At 48.0% G+C, this 14054-nt stretch overlaps 1 protein-coding gene across 1 annotated transcript; it reads left to right on the forward strand.

The window, feature by feature from the left end:
* Window positions 1–13002: 13002 nt before the first annotated feature.
* LOC121025985 (melanoma-associated antigen B5-like) lies at window positions 13003–13742 on the forward strand. Its single transcript, XM_040468814.1, is given in 2 exon segments — window positions 13003–13117; window positions 13120–13742. Coding segments are annotated over 2 exon segments (738 nt in total).
* Window positions 13743–14054: the final 312 nt, after the last annotated feature.

Raw genomic sequence — 14054 nt, forward strand, 5'->3', positions numbered from 1 at the left:
CTTCAAGGTTCTCAGAGATAGAGAAGCCTCGGTTTAAGGGCTGTGTCCTCAGGGCAGTGGAGGGAAGAGTCCCAGCCTGACAGGTAGCAAGGTGGGGACCCCGAATGAGGAGAGAGGAACTGCCTGTCCTGCCATGCCAGGGGCTCCACGACACATACCCTGCTTTCCGCCTCGTGTGGCTGTGGCCGGCGCTCTCCGGCTGAGGCTCCCCCTCATTTCTTCGGGTGGGGAACAGAGGAGGGGGGTTCATGGGGAGGCGAGGTCTCGTGCTGGGGCAGCAGCTCCGATTCTGTCCAAGCAGCAGATCCTATCCAACAGGCCTTACTGGCATTTAAGGCGAGGATACTGAGGGCTGATGAGTGGACCCCTATGACAGAGGGGACCACACAGAGCCTCCGGCAGGGGGAAGCCAGGGAGTAGCAGCTGGCCTTCCCCGTCTAGTGTCTCAGGAAGATGACAGCCTTGCCGGAAGGCTGGCCGACTCAGTAGAGGAAGGAGTCCCATATACTCCCCGGAGTCAAGGTTAGACACCCGAGCAAAGCCCGAGGGGCTAGTCACTCGACAAGAGGGAAGTGTCCTAAAATTTAGCCCCTACTATGATCTTTCAGAGGATCCCAACAGCCCCGGACAGATAGGGTTCATCCTGACTTCCAAATCAGAATGTCCAGGCAGGTAACGGCCTTGGTCTGAGGAGCACGGCCTTACGTGAGTGGAGGGTAGAGTCCCAGGGCTGGTCATGAGTCAAGAGGAGGACCGTGAGTGAGGAGCAAGGGGACCCCTCACCCCAGAAGAGAGGAGAACGCCCAGAGTCCCACCCTTGCTGTCAGTCCTAGGAGGCCCCGGGCAAAGCTTTCCAGCTGAGGTGTCCCCTCTTTCCACGGGAAGTGGTCTCACGGAGGAGAGGGCCTCTGCCTAATGGGAGCAGCCTCGGTCCTCACGGTGTGGAAACCTTGTCCCTAACTGGAGGCAAGTTGATGACTCTAAATCAGGGGAAAGGGACACCGACCAGAACACATGGGGCCACGCAGAGCCCGACCACTGCTGTCTTCTCTCCGCAAACCCAGGAATGTTGGCATTCCTGTCCCGCTCGCGTCCTCTGGGGGTGTCTTGTGGAGGAGGTGAGGCGCTGGGTCGAAGGGGCGAGCCTCAGCAGAGCAGAGGGAGAAACTCCATGTCATGCCAAGAATCCGGCATGGGGCCCTACGTCAAGAGGGAACCACCCAAACCATAAAGGTAGAGACGCCACAGAACACCTTGGCCACTGTTGGCCATGGGACTATAGGAAGGGTTGCCATGGGAGGCAACCCTCACAGTCCCCTAAGTGGTCTTAGGCCATGAAAAGCCTTAGCGTGGGGGAACGGGCCTCCAGGTCATGGCAAGAAGCAGTGTGAAGACTGAGTGAGGACCAAGAGAAACAACGGAAAAGAGAGAAGAACAAACGGTCCCACCACCCTGTCAGACCTGGCTGGGGGCTCCAGGCAGGAGTATGCAAATGTGTCACCCACTGGCTTCCAGCCTTGGGGGACTCAGGTCAGTAGAAGGAGGCCTCCTAGATCCTGACAGAGTGAGGACTGTAGGTGTCACCAACCTCAGAACGGTAGAGTCCCATCAAGTTTTGTCCCCCGCTGTTAGCTCTCAGAATCTCCAAACAGCTGTGACTAGATGTGACTTACGTGACTTCCACCTCTGGGGACTCGGGGTGGTGAGGCCCTTGGTTGGAAGCGAGAAAAGGGACAACTGCCAGGCTGTGCCAGGGATAAGGGTAAGGGCCCTGAAAAAGGAGCAGAGCATGAAAACCATAACAATGGTGCAGCACATCATATCCGCCCTGTTGTCAGTCCCGGGAGACATCGGGAAAGATGTCAGGCAGAGTGAAGGCAACCCTCAATTCCTGTCAGGGTGACAGAGAAATAGGGAGAGTAAGAGATCAAGAGAGGAAGGAATGAGGCCATCCCAGAGTCAAACTGAGGAACCTGAGTGAGGACCAGGGAGACAAACCATCATAAGTTCCAGATTTGCCTCCCACAACTTTGTGTCTCAAGCAACCACAGGCAGAGGTGGCCAAATATGGTCATCCTCACTCTTTCTACTGGGTCTCAAAGCGTTGTGGCCTTCCTAAGAGGAGATGTCTTCAGGCGAAGGTAGAGAGGAGCCACCGGCCCTCCTAGGATTCAATGTGACAACCCTGACTGAAGATTGAGGGGCCCCTGCCCCACCCCCCGAGCGGAAGGGACAACAAAGAGTCCAGCTGCACCTCTGCTCAGCGCTTCAAGGCTCAGGGCAGGGTGGACAGGCAGAGGATCCCCTATTCCTCCCTTATAGCATGTCTAAGGATGTTAAGATCCTTAGCCTGAATGTGAAGCCACTAGAGGGCAGAAGGGTGTGTCCCAGCCCTGAGGTGACAAAGTGAGCAGCCCCCCCTGCCAGCCCCTGTGGTCACCCTGGTTCACTCCCGGGCAGGTCTGTCTGACAGTGGCCCAAGACTCCCAACACCTTCCTCCACAGGGTGCTCAGGACCCAGGCTGACCAGGACAACAGGAGCCCTGTGGGGTCCTAGAGCAGTGCCCTCGAGGACCCTGCAGGGGCAGCCATGGTCGAAGCCAAGGTGGAATCTCCCCACTGATGGGGCTCACGTCATTTCCTTCTGATATCAGGCAGAGCCAGGTGCCCAGGTGCCTTTGCTATTTGCTGTCCCTAACCAGTGTCGTCACGCCTCAGGGCCAAAAGAGTAAGCTCCGCCTCTGCGAGAAATGCCCCCAAGGTCTTGAGGGTGTTCAGTCTACTGCAGCAGCAGCAGCAGCAGAGTCCCCCATTTTCCTCCTCTCCTGATTTGGGGTATTCTGCAGAGATCCCCTCTTTCTGGCATTCCCCGAGAGCCAAAGAGAGCCCCATCCACCCCTACCTCTATTGTAGGGTTGTCCTGCCCAAGATGTGAAGACAATGCCAAGAGCCAACCAAACTGAGGAGAGGACAGCACCATCCACTGAGAGCTCCCACAGAACTCCTCTAAGCAGGAAGACAAGTTATACTGGTACAATTTCTGCTGTACGTCTATAACGTGAAGACCCATTAGAAAAGCAGTCATGCTGAAAGGTGCTGACAAAATGTCCAAGAACCGCTTCCCTGAGATCCTGAGGAGAAAGGGATTGGCTTTTGGCCTTGAATTAAAAGAAGTGGGGTTCCTTTGATGCAAGAGTGATGCTAGAGCATCCCTCTGATGCTCCTGCCAGTGTCCTGGACTTCCTAACCACGGGCGTGTGAGTGGCGATAAGGATTTGCCCAAGACCCATCTCCTGGTGACACTCCTGAGCATGAGCTTCATGAAGGGCAACTGGGCCGCAGCAGGGAAGAACTGAGAAGTTCTGAGTCAGATTTAGGCATATGGTGGGGGAACAACTTCGTATATGAAGAGTTCATCACCCAAGATGGAATGAGGCTCGAGGACCTGGAGTACCGACTGGTGCCCAACGGTGATCCTCCTCTCTGTGAATTCCCATGGGGGTCTAAGAGCCTGTGCTGCAACCAGCAAGAGATACGTCTGGTCATTGTGGGCCAAAGTCAATGTTACCATCTTCGGTGCCTTCCCATCCCATTATGAGCAGGCTTTGAGATAGGAGGAAGAAAGCCTCTAGAGCAGATGCTGCCAGGTTGAGCGCCCAAACCAGCACGTGTTCCAGGGCCATTACCACTAACTACGCCCACATCAAGTACAGCCTCAGGGAGATTCTGGACCTTTTCACTGAAGAATGTCGTTAGTGTCGAAGCAGTGGAGGACTCTCTTAGCACTTTTTAGAAAACTAAAAGATGTGTATCTCCCATTTCTTATATTATTCAAGATGGCGAGAGAAATTAAATAATAACAAAGTAGGCATTCTGCTTGCTATCTCTCTTCCTCCACAACTGTTAACTGAGCATCTCTTCTCGGGGAGGCCTCATGCCAGTACTGGGGATGCTATGCAAAAGAAGACCAGGCCACTGTCCATAGACTTTTAGTCTAGGAGCTGCTGCCGTATCAGCAAGACAGTGACCTAGACTCTAGGACCCATGTAAATGACGAGTGAAAAGAAGGAGTCAGGGAGAGAGAGAAGGTTCCCGATGAGAGTAGCCACGAGCAAGTGCTCTGCAGCTAGGCACTTGGGAGCTTTGCCACACTTGACTTCCTGTAGAAGAGGTCGTTTGAAGTTAAGCAGGGTAGTGGACTAGATGAAGTGGTGAGAATCGTGAGCCGAGAATGGGCCCTCAGACGGTGGGTCTCAGAGCTGAGAGTCTGACTATAGGCAAGAATGAAATCCTGCCCTTAATCCTTACTTTGGGATGCTGGATACACCAGACAGGCTCTCCACCTGGGGCAGGAAGAGAAACGGTCCTGGGCTCTGGCTCCAGTGCATGTGAACACAGTGCACAAAACAGATGTTTGAGGCACATGCTGTCTAGGAGGCTTCTAAGAAACAAAGGTGACACTCCTGGAGAGTGAGATGTCATTTCACTATCTCTGTGCCAGGCTGGGAGGGCCAGAGGCTACTCCATTCCAGGGGCATTCTATTAACTGAACGATTTTCAGGGGAATTTGGCAAACTCTTATGGAAAACTAGATTCTTGGTGGTGGTGAAATGAATGAAAACAGGCGTGATTTGGATGGAAAGGCCCCCGGGAGGGAAATTGTCCATGACACCAATTCTAGAACCTCTGCATTGCATCTAACTGGGGGAGACTCCTCCACACCCAGATTAAATAACACATTTTCAAACGGGAAAAATGTACATAGCTTTACTGGCTAAGCAGTACTTCCTTCTTTCCAAAGGTGCTGCAGTTTTTCTGACATCTCATAAAAACAAACAAACAAACAAACAAACAAACAAACAAACCCGAAATCCCAGAGGAATTGGTATTATTGTCTGGGGTCCTAATCATCATAGTAAGAAATGCCACTCTTTAGAAGATCATTGTTGGGGCGCCTGGTTGGCGCAGTCGGTTGGGCGTCCGACTTCAGCCAGGTCACGATCTCGCGGTCCGTGAGTTCGAGCCCCGTGTCAGGCTCTGGGCTGATGGCTCAGAGCCTGGAGCCTGTTTCCAATTCTGTGTCTCCCTCTCTCTCTGCCCCTCCCCTGTTCATGTTCTGTCTCTCTCTGTCCCAAAAATAAATAAACGTTGAAAAAAAAAATTAAAAAGAAAAAAAAAAGAAGATCATTGTTTCAGACGCTTTGCAAACACTGCACATATTCCAACAATCCTACCAGGGAGGACACATCAGACTCACTTTGCAGATGATGAACTAGCCATTTTCTCCAGTTCACCTGGCTTTGAAGTGACGGACCCAGAACTAGAGCCCTGGTCTGAATTTGTCTAGAGGCCACACTGTGCCACTGCGTGTCTCCCAGATGAAGACCGACACGGTGTCACTCAATTTGCTTTGTTTTCCCCACTCCTCCAAAATAGATCTGAGGCAATAAGAAAGAGGAACTTGCAGCCAAAATGTTAAAAGCAGGCATAGAAGAGGGTGGTTACTGTGAAAAGAGACCACAATTTGGGGATTGTCTGTGGCTTGCATTCACCTCAGATCCACATACCATTAGCCGTATGGATCCTTGGAAGCAGACCCTGCCCTGGCCGCAAGGCGTGCGTCTGGTTCCAGCACTTTCCTGCAAGACGGCATCCTCGCCCGGGGCCTTCCCTGGTGTGCACTCGTGTCCAACTCTGGAATCTGTTACTGGCGTGTTATTTGAGACTGGCCTCTGAAAGACACAGCAATGAGCGAGCTTACCCAAGTGGTCAATAACCAAAGCCTCTCTTGCAATTTGGGGATGAGGAAAGACCATGGATTTCACTAGGAATCAAATAGGATGACTCAGAAACATAATGGTTAGATCACAGAAGAAAATACCGACAAAGGGAAATCACTGCCTTCACAGAAAAGGAGAAAATGCATTTTACAAGAAAAGAACATGTGCTCTACACTTCTACTCACAATACTGCTGACACCAGCAGTATAGGGTTTAGTGTCTTTATCCCCCAAACGGACCAATTCTTAAGCAGCAGCCAGGTGTCCTACAACTCAATTCCATTCTGACAACATTTACTGAAACGAGCATCAAATCTCACAAGTCAAGGGCTCATTCCCAGAAGACTCTCCTATACTTAATCACAAATCTGGGCCTCCCGTTCCTCTGACTGGCTATAAATCAGGGATTCCCACAAACTCTTCTTCGGGTTTGAAAATTTTCTAAAATGGCTCACAGAAGTCAGGAGTATGACGTACTTAGTAGGTTACTGATTTCTCATGAATGGACAAGACTAAATTACAGCCAAATGTAAGAAATGCATAGGGGCATCTCGCTGGCTCAGCCAGTTAAGCGTCTGACTCCAGCTCAGGTCACGACCCTGCGGTTCGAGCCCTGCATCGGGCTCTGCGCTGGTGATACAGGGCCTGCTTGGGATTCTCTCCCTCTCTCTCCCTGCCCCTTCCCCACTTGCACGTGTGCTCTCTCTCTTTCTCTCAAAATAAATACATCAATTAAAAAAAGAAAAAAGAAAAGCACAGAGCATGGTGTGGGGAAGGTGTTCAGGTATTCCTCGTCCTGTCCCCAGCTGTCCCACCCTCCCAGCACCTCCGTGAGTTCCGCAAACTGGAAGTTCTCCAAAACACTTTGGTTAGGAGTGTAACGGAGGCTTCGTTACAGAAGCACAAATAATGAAATCACTGGCTGTTGGCGATCAGGTCAATCTCCAGCCTCTCTCCCCTCCCCGCAGATCAGGAGGTGGGGCCGAAACTTCCAACTCCTTAAATACACCGGTTGGTTACCCTGGGCAGCCAGTACCCATACTTAGGAGCTTTCCAAAGTCACCTCATGAACATAAACTCAGGTATGGTTGAAAGGGGCTGGTTCTGAATTGTATAAAACACACTCCTTTCACACACCCCAGAACGGTAGAGTCCCATCGAGTTTTGTCCCCCGCTGTTAGCTCTCAGAATCTCCAAACAGCTTTGACTAGATGTGACTTACGTGACTTCCATTTCTGGTGATGACAAATGTATAAGGAGGCCCTGTTACATGAGGCAGCTCGCAGACCCAGAGCCTCAGCCAGGGTGGCCTCTCCTGGTGAAGGGGGGGGGGGGGCGCGGGGAGCCTTCAAGGACCCAGGTCAGCTGCTGTCGCAGAATCCAGTGAGTCAGGTGAGGCAAAAGATGGCCCTTGGCCTTCCAAGTAGTGCAGAGTTGGGGGCTGGAGGGAACAAAATGAAGATCTTTGCCTTTTTTGTTTGTTTGTTTTTTTCATTAAAATCATTTGTAAGCTTTTTTTTTTTTTTTTAATTTTCAAATATTGTTCAGTTTAGTGAAGATATTCTGCTTCAGAACCTAAGGTTACTAATGCCAGAGAAATCACATTATTACCATTCACGTTTAAGTTTTAGGCTTTGCCTTTTTTTTTTTAAAACAAGCTCAAATGCCTTCATTCTTTCCTTTTTGCTACAGAACTGGTTAACAGAGCACTGAAATGGGGTTTTTCATGGGAACATGAAAGAACCTCATAGGAAAATATTTGGGATCACCAGGTGGTGAAACTTAAGTAAAGGACGGTTAACTCTTTGCTTTATTCTTTGGGCTCTTTGCGCATAAAATTAAATAACATACACCTGGGTATTGTGTAGCTTATTCAAAATGTATAAGAAATTAAATAAACTTCTTGGTTTATTTGTTTATTTCAATAATAATAAATGCTATTTATTTCTTTTCCTCTAGTATCAGTTGAGCATCCTCTCTTTGGAAAGCCCCCTGGTAGCACTGGGAATGTTAAGAAAAATAAGCAAACCAATGCACATAGAACTGGAGACTCTGGCGGCAGTTATATAATGAAGATGGTGAGATCCACTCCAAGAAATAAATTAATGACAAGTTAAAAAGAAGAGGTGCATAAGGGGAGGTCCTAGGTGAGAAACGTCTAGTGTAAAGTGTTCAGTTAACGCTCTGTTGGGCTTGGTAAAATGCCAGTCCCTTGGGGAGGTCATTTTAAGCCAGGCTGTGCTGTGGGGTGGATGTGGCCGGGCGAGTGGTGGGCAGCGAGGGGCCAGGTCTTTAGATGATGGTTCTCAGAGTTGGGAGCCCAGGCCTATAGTGGAAAACAGTTTTTCATATTTACTCTGGGGTTGTGTGAAAACCAGTGTCAGTCCCTAGCTGAGGCCTGAATGGAATGGGTCCTATGCGCTTGCCCCAGTGCAGGTGACGCAGTACACAAATGACGTATTTTAGGCAGAGAACGTCCAGAGAGCTTCTGAGTAATAAGGGTAATACTTCATTGAAGTGTGATGCCAAGAAGGCCCTGGACTTTCTTGCTTTTCATGGGATGGGAGTGCCCGAGCTCACTCTGTTAGAAGGGCATTTTAACTAGGTTATTTTGAGTATAATTTGTCCAACTCTTAAGAGAGGGCATGAATTTTGGTGGCGATAAAATGAATGACAACAGGGGTGGTTTGGATGGAAAGGGACCTAAAAGGGAAGTCGTTGGTACCTGACACAAAGAGAAACTTTCAGTTGCATCCAATTGAGGAAGACAGCCCCATACCTATATTAAACAACAGATGCTCTAGTGGAGAAATACTACGGATTTTATTTGCCCTGTAGCATTTCAGTGGATTTGGATTTCTATACTGTTAGTAATTGGATATTGTCTAATACAGGCTGGAAATAAAATTCTGTGAAGAAACAATTTTATCATCAGGGGTCACAATCATCTTAGTAATAACGGCCGTTCATTAAAAGCACCAAACTTTGTGGGGTACCTGGGTGGCTCCATTGGTTAAGCATCTGACTCTTGATTTCGGCTCAGGTCATGACCTCACGGTTGGTGAGTTCGAGTTCAACCCCACATCGGGCTCTACGCTGATAGTGCGGAGCCTGCTTGAGATTCTCTCTCTCCCTCTGCCTCTGCCCCTCCCTGGATCGTGCTTGTGCTCTCTCTCTCTCTCTCTCAAAACTAAACATTAAAAAAAAAAAAAGCACCAAACTTTGCCTAACACCATGCCAAATGGGTAATATCCATCACCTATATGTCTATAGTCCTACATGACAAATGTTATCAGACTCACTTTCCGAATAAAGAACTTGGAATATTCTTAAATTCAAGGCTGGCAAGTGACAGCACTGGACTAGACCCTGGCTCTGAATTCCTCAAGAGCCCACAGTGCCACTCCTCTCAGCCCGAGGCATATGTGTATCACTTACTTCACTGTTCTGCTCATTACTCCCAAAGGTATTTCAGGTGTTAAAAACCATGATTTCACACCCCAAATATGGTTTTGGAATACAAAGCCCAAGGAACAAGCAATAGCAAAATCAATGTTAAGTATGAATAAAGAAAGAGACAGTATTCAGCGACAATAATGTTATCAACAAAGGAAATGTCAATAAACCTGAAAAGATCAGGGAATCACAGTATCATGTGGCTCAGTCCCTCTATTGTGGAAAGTAAATCTATTAGAAGTGAAGTTATGTAAGAGGCTAAGTCTGTGAAAAGAAAGAAGAGATCAGTGTGTGAGAAAGAAGAAAGAAAGAAGAAAGAAGAGATCTGCAATAGCATACCACGGGCCCTGGGCCCCTGGGCCCCTGCCTCTACTATAGTTTCATCATCTCACATTACTCCTGGGAATCAACTCATTTGCTGCCAGGTTTGCAGTAGGGAGACTAAGCAGGAGTTTGGAAGGATGAGGTATTTCCCAGGAAGCCTTTCAAAGAAGAGTCAGGAGAGGTGCCTGGGTGGCTCAGTTAGTTAAGCATCTCTTATTTTTGGCTGAAGTCATGATCTCACAGTTTGTGGGTTTGAGCCTCGCATCAGGCTCTGCACTGCTGGTATGGAGCCTGCTTGGGATTCTCACTCTCCCTTTTGCTCTCATAATAAACAAATTTTAAAGAAACTTAAAAAAAAAAAGGCAGCTCTTTCTGCCCACAGGTCCTGTCTCCATGCTTTAATAAAATCACCTTTTTGTGCCAAAGAGGTCTTCAAGAATTCCTTCTTGGCCATCAGCTCCAAACCCCCCACAACCCCCAAAACCTTATTATTTGGTGCCTGAACGCAGGGCTATGATTTTTTTCACCTGGACTCCGAGCTTCGGTGCAAACTTGGCACCATTGGCTCCTACTGCCACCCTTGAAGTCAGGGAGCAAAGAGCAACCACTTGGACCACCCATTTCAGACTTCCCCACCAATGTCCAAGAGTTTATGACCAAGTTAACACAGTCTAGGAAACTGCATTGTGTGGTGAATCTCAGACAACTAATGAGAAAGCAAAATAGTAACTACCTGTGAGCATTATGCCTACTATTCCTTGCAAAAGGAAAAGTTAACGTCAGTCAACTGGGTTGTACCATGAGAAATTTTCCCCAGGTTTCTGGATGGTGCTCTGGTCATCAGAAATTTAACTCCCTTGAAACCTAATCTGGACCATCACTGCGCAAGAGTGAAATTACCATTTTTAGCTGTTTAACTGAAAAATATGTGTATTAATGTTTATTTTTTTTTAATTTAAATGTTTGTTTCTTTTTGAGAGAGAGAGAGAGAGAGAATGTGTGTGAGCAGGGGAGAGGTAGAGGGAGAGGGAGACACAAAATCTAAAGTAGGCTCTAGGCTCTGAGCTGTCAGCACAGAGCCCCATGCAGGGCTCGAACACACAAATGGCGAGATGATGACCTGAGCTGAAGTCGGACGCTTAACCGACTGAGCCACCCAGGTGCCCCTTAATGTTGTTATTTATGCGTCTGAGGCACTGCAGAAGACATGAAATGTTTTTCAACACGATTTGAGGAATTGTTTCAAGAAAAGACTTTCCCCCAAAGCACTGAATATGAAAGACTGTGACCCTGTAATAAAAAATAATTGTATTTGGTTTTTAAACTATAAAAAAAAAAAAGACCCGAGTCCATAGGAAGACTGATAAATTAAGATTGAGGAGACCAACACCCCATAATAACTACAGTCATAGGAAGATTGGCCTGTGACCCTTCTCAGACCCAGGAGGCCAAGGCAGAAGTGCCAAGGTAAGCCTTCCCTCACTTATTTTCAGGGCTCTCAGGGACATTTGAGCTTTGGTCTACATGGGTAATCTTAGGTTGAAAGAAAGCAGAAACCCAGGGCTTGGTGGAAGTCAAGGTGAAGATCCTAAGTGAAGACCAGGATCAGAGAGGGCCCCAAGGAGCCTGAATCCTGATGCCATACTTGGAAAGGCATAAGCAGGAGTAGCTTCATGCAGCATTCCCTGACTTTCCCTCTCTGACACCTTGGGGAGTGATGGCTTTGAGACCTAACAATAGAGGGAGGCATCCCAGGTACTGCCACTCAACATGGGCAGAATCCTGAGTGATGACTGTGGAGACCCCGGACCCCAGAATAGTGAGCTGGCACAGAGGTTGCCCCTGCCATCAACCCTGGGATGCCTCGGTAAGGATGTCAGGCTGACTCGACAAGAAAGGGTCAGAAACCCGAGTGCCTTGCTCTAAGGGAAGGGATCTCAGGCAAGCGAAGAAAGGAGTCTCAGGTCCTAGTCAAGGTGAGGATCCTGAGTAAGGACCTAGGGAGCTCTTTTCCCTCAGAACTGAATTAATCATACAGAACTCTGACTTTGCTGGCACCCTTTGGATACCTGGGCATTGATGACAGAATATGACATACTTCCTCCTATGGTGTCATAAAGGGTTGAGAAACTTGGTCTATAGGACTATGGCCTAAGCAGCAGCAGTGGGAAGATTTCTTTTTTTTTTTTTTTTTTTTTTCGGAGATCAAAGGAATACCCTGTGGACTAAGGGAGCCACACATCCCTTAAGAGAAGGAGTAGGAAAGCATTAGTTTCTTACTCTCAGCCTCAGGAGACCAAGGACAGGTAGGATCAGATGAGAGTCCCACTTTCTTCTAGGGGTCTCAGGGTGGTGCAGGCTGTGATATGAGGGGCAGGCCTAAGGGCAAGGGAGAGAGGAATTCCAGGCCATGGAAAGGGTCAGGGCTCAAAACGAGGGCCAAAGGACTACTCACCACGAGGCAGAAAGGAAAGCAAAGATTCTGGCTCTGCCCCTAATTTCAGCCCTTGAAGAACCAGGGCAGGAGTTTCAAGTAGAAACTGCCCCAACACTTATATATATTAGGTTTGTGGGAAATGAAATCCTTAGATCGAAAGTGCAGCTACACTTCAGTGCAAGGGGTGGAGGTGCCAGGCCCTATATGGACCCCATGTGAGGACCTTAATGAGGACTGAGGACCCCAAAGAGGCCAAGATAGAAAACTCCCCACTGAACAGTCAGACCGGGACAGGAAACATAAGCTGAGGACCCCTTTCACTTCCTCATCATGGATACCAGGGAGGTTTGTGATGTCAACATCAGAGGAACAGAGGTGAAACAAACAAACAGACACAAACAACAAAACAAAAACCCCATGACTGGCCACTAGTTGAATGATGGTCTTGACTGTGAAATAGGTGATTTCTCAACCACAAGACCAGCAGCTCCTGCTATCACCCCAGTATGCCCGAGGCAGGTCTGACAGGAAGCAGCCTAAATCTCTAATTTCCTTCACAAGCTTCCCATGGGATAAGCCAACTGGGAGGAAAGGAGCCCTGTGGGTGGTGAGAGAAGTGCCCTTGAGGAAAACCAAGTGTACCTTCTTTATAAAGGTGCACACACCCCATCAACCTTCCTCCTCCTCTAGTGGGACCTCACCACCTGCTCTCCTACTCATACTCCTGACCACTGACCTTGATCACAGCCATCATCCCTCAGGGTCAGAAGAATAAGCACTGCACTCATGAGAAATGCCACCAGTCTCGAGGTGACACAAGAGTTCAGGCCCCTGTAGCAGTGGAAGAGTCCTCCTCCCTCTTCTTCCCCTGTTTCAGAAGGTAATACCCAGAGTTTATCAGCTAATGACTCAATTAGCACTTCCAAAGAGTCTTGGGGAGCCCCATCTACCACCATTACTTCTTCAGAAATGTTTGGTACAATATCTGATGGTGAGAATAGCCAAGATGAGAAACATCTATGTTTCTCTGGGCCCCCACCTTTTACTGAGATCACATGCTTTGATGGGTTTGTTGGAACAGTTTCTTCTGTACCAATATAAAATGAAAGAGCCCATTCTGAAGGAATGCTCAAGATTAGTGGCCAAACTTACAAAGAATACTATTCTGAAATCATTAAGAGAGCCTCTGAACATATCGAGATTGTCTTTGCAGTAGACTTCAAGGAAGTGGATTCAACCAGCCACTCCTATGACCTTGTCAGCAAAGTGAAACTCCCTAACAATGGGAGGGTGTGCGCCCGCAAGGGGGTTACCCAAGACCGGTCTACCCTGATGACAGTCCTGGGTGTGATCTTCATGAAGGGCGACTGTGCTGCTGAGGAAGACATCTGGAAATGCCTGAATATGATGCAAGTATATGGTGGGAGGAAGCACTCCATCTATGGGGAGCCTAAGAAGCTCATCACCAAAGATTTGGTGAAGCTAGAGTACCTAGAACACTGCCAAGTGTCCAACAGTGATCCTCCATGCTATGAGTTCCTATGGGGCCCAAAAGCCCACACTGAAACCATCAAGATGAAAGTCCTTGAATTATTGGCCAAGTTCAATGACACAGTTCCCAGTGTCTTCTCAGCAAGATATAAAGAAACTTTGGAAGATGAGGAAGTAAGAGCTGAAGCCAGACCTATAGCCACTGTGTGTAACAGGGTCACTTCCAGCAGACTACTGAAGTCTGAGGCTTTTTAAAAAAATCATCGCAGTAAGAAAACATAACCTCACAATAGGGATTTTCATGGAAATGTAAAAGAACCTCATTGTAAATGTATTGTGATAATGGAATATAAAAAAACAATAAAACACGATCAACTTTGGTGTTCTTTACTCCTTTCAGCCTTTTGTTTTATAAAATTAAATAATTTATACCTCAATATGTTTAGTTTTAGGATATGCCAAATCATAACAAGTTAGACCTCATTCTCCCTTTTATTCCCCAAATGTCTACTGAGTACACGCTTTCTGGAAGGCTCCATGCTAGGAGTGGGGATGCTAAGATAAAGA

Source organism: Herpailurus yagouaroundi, unplaced genomic scaffold (assembly GCF_014898765.1).
Source record: "Herpailurus yagouaroundi ecotype Mexico unplaced genomic scaffold, PumYag 67793, whole genome shotgun sequence".
NCBI classification, from domain to species: Eukaryota; Metazoa; Chordata; class Mammalia; order Carnivora; family Felidae; genus Herpailurus; species Herpailurus yagouaroundi.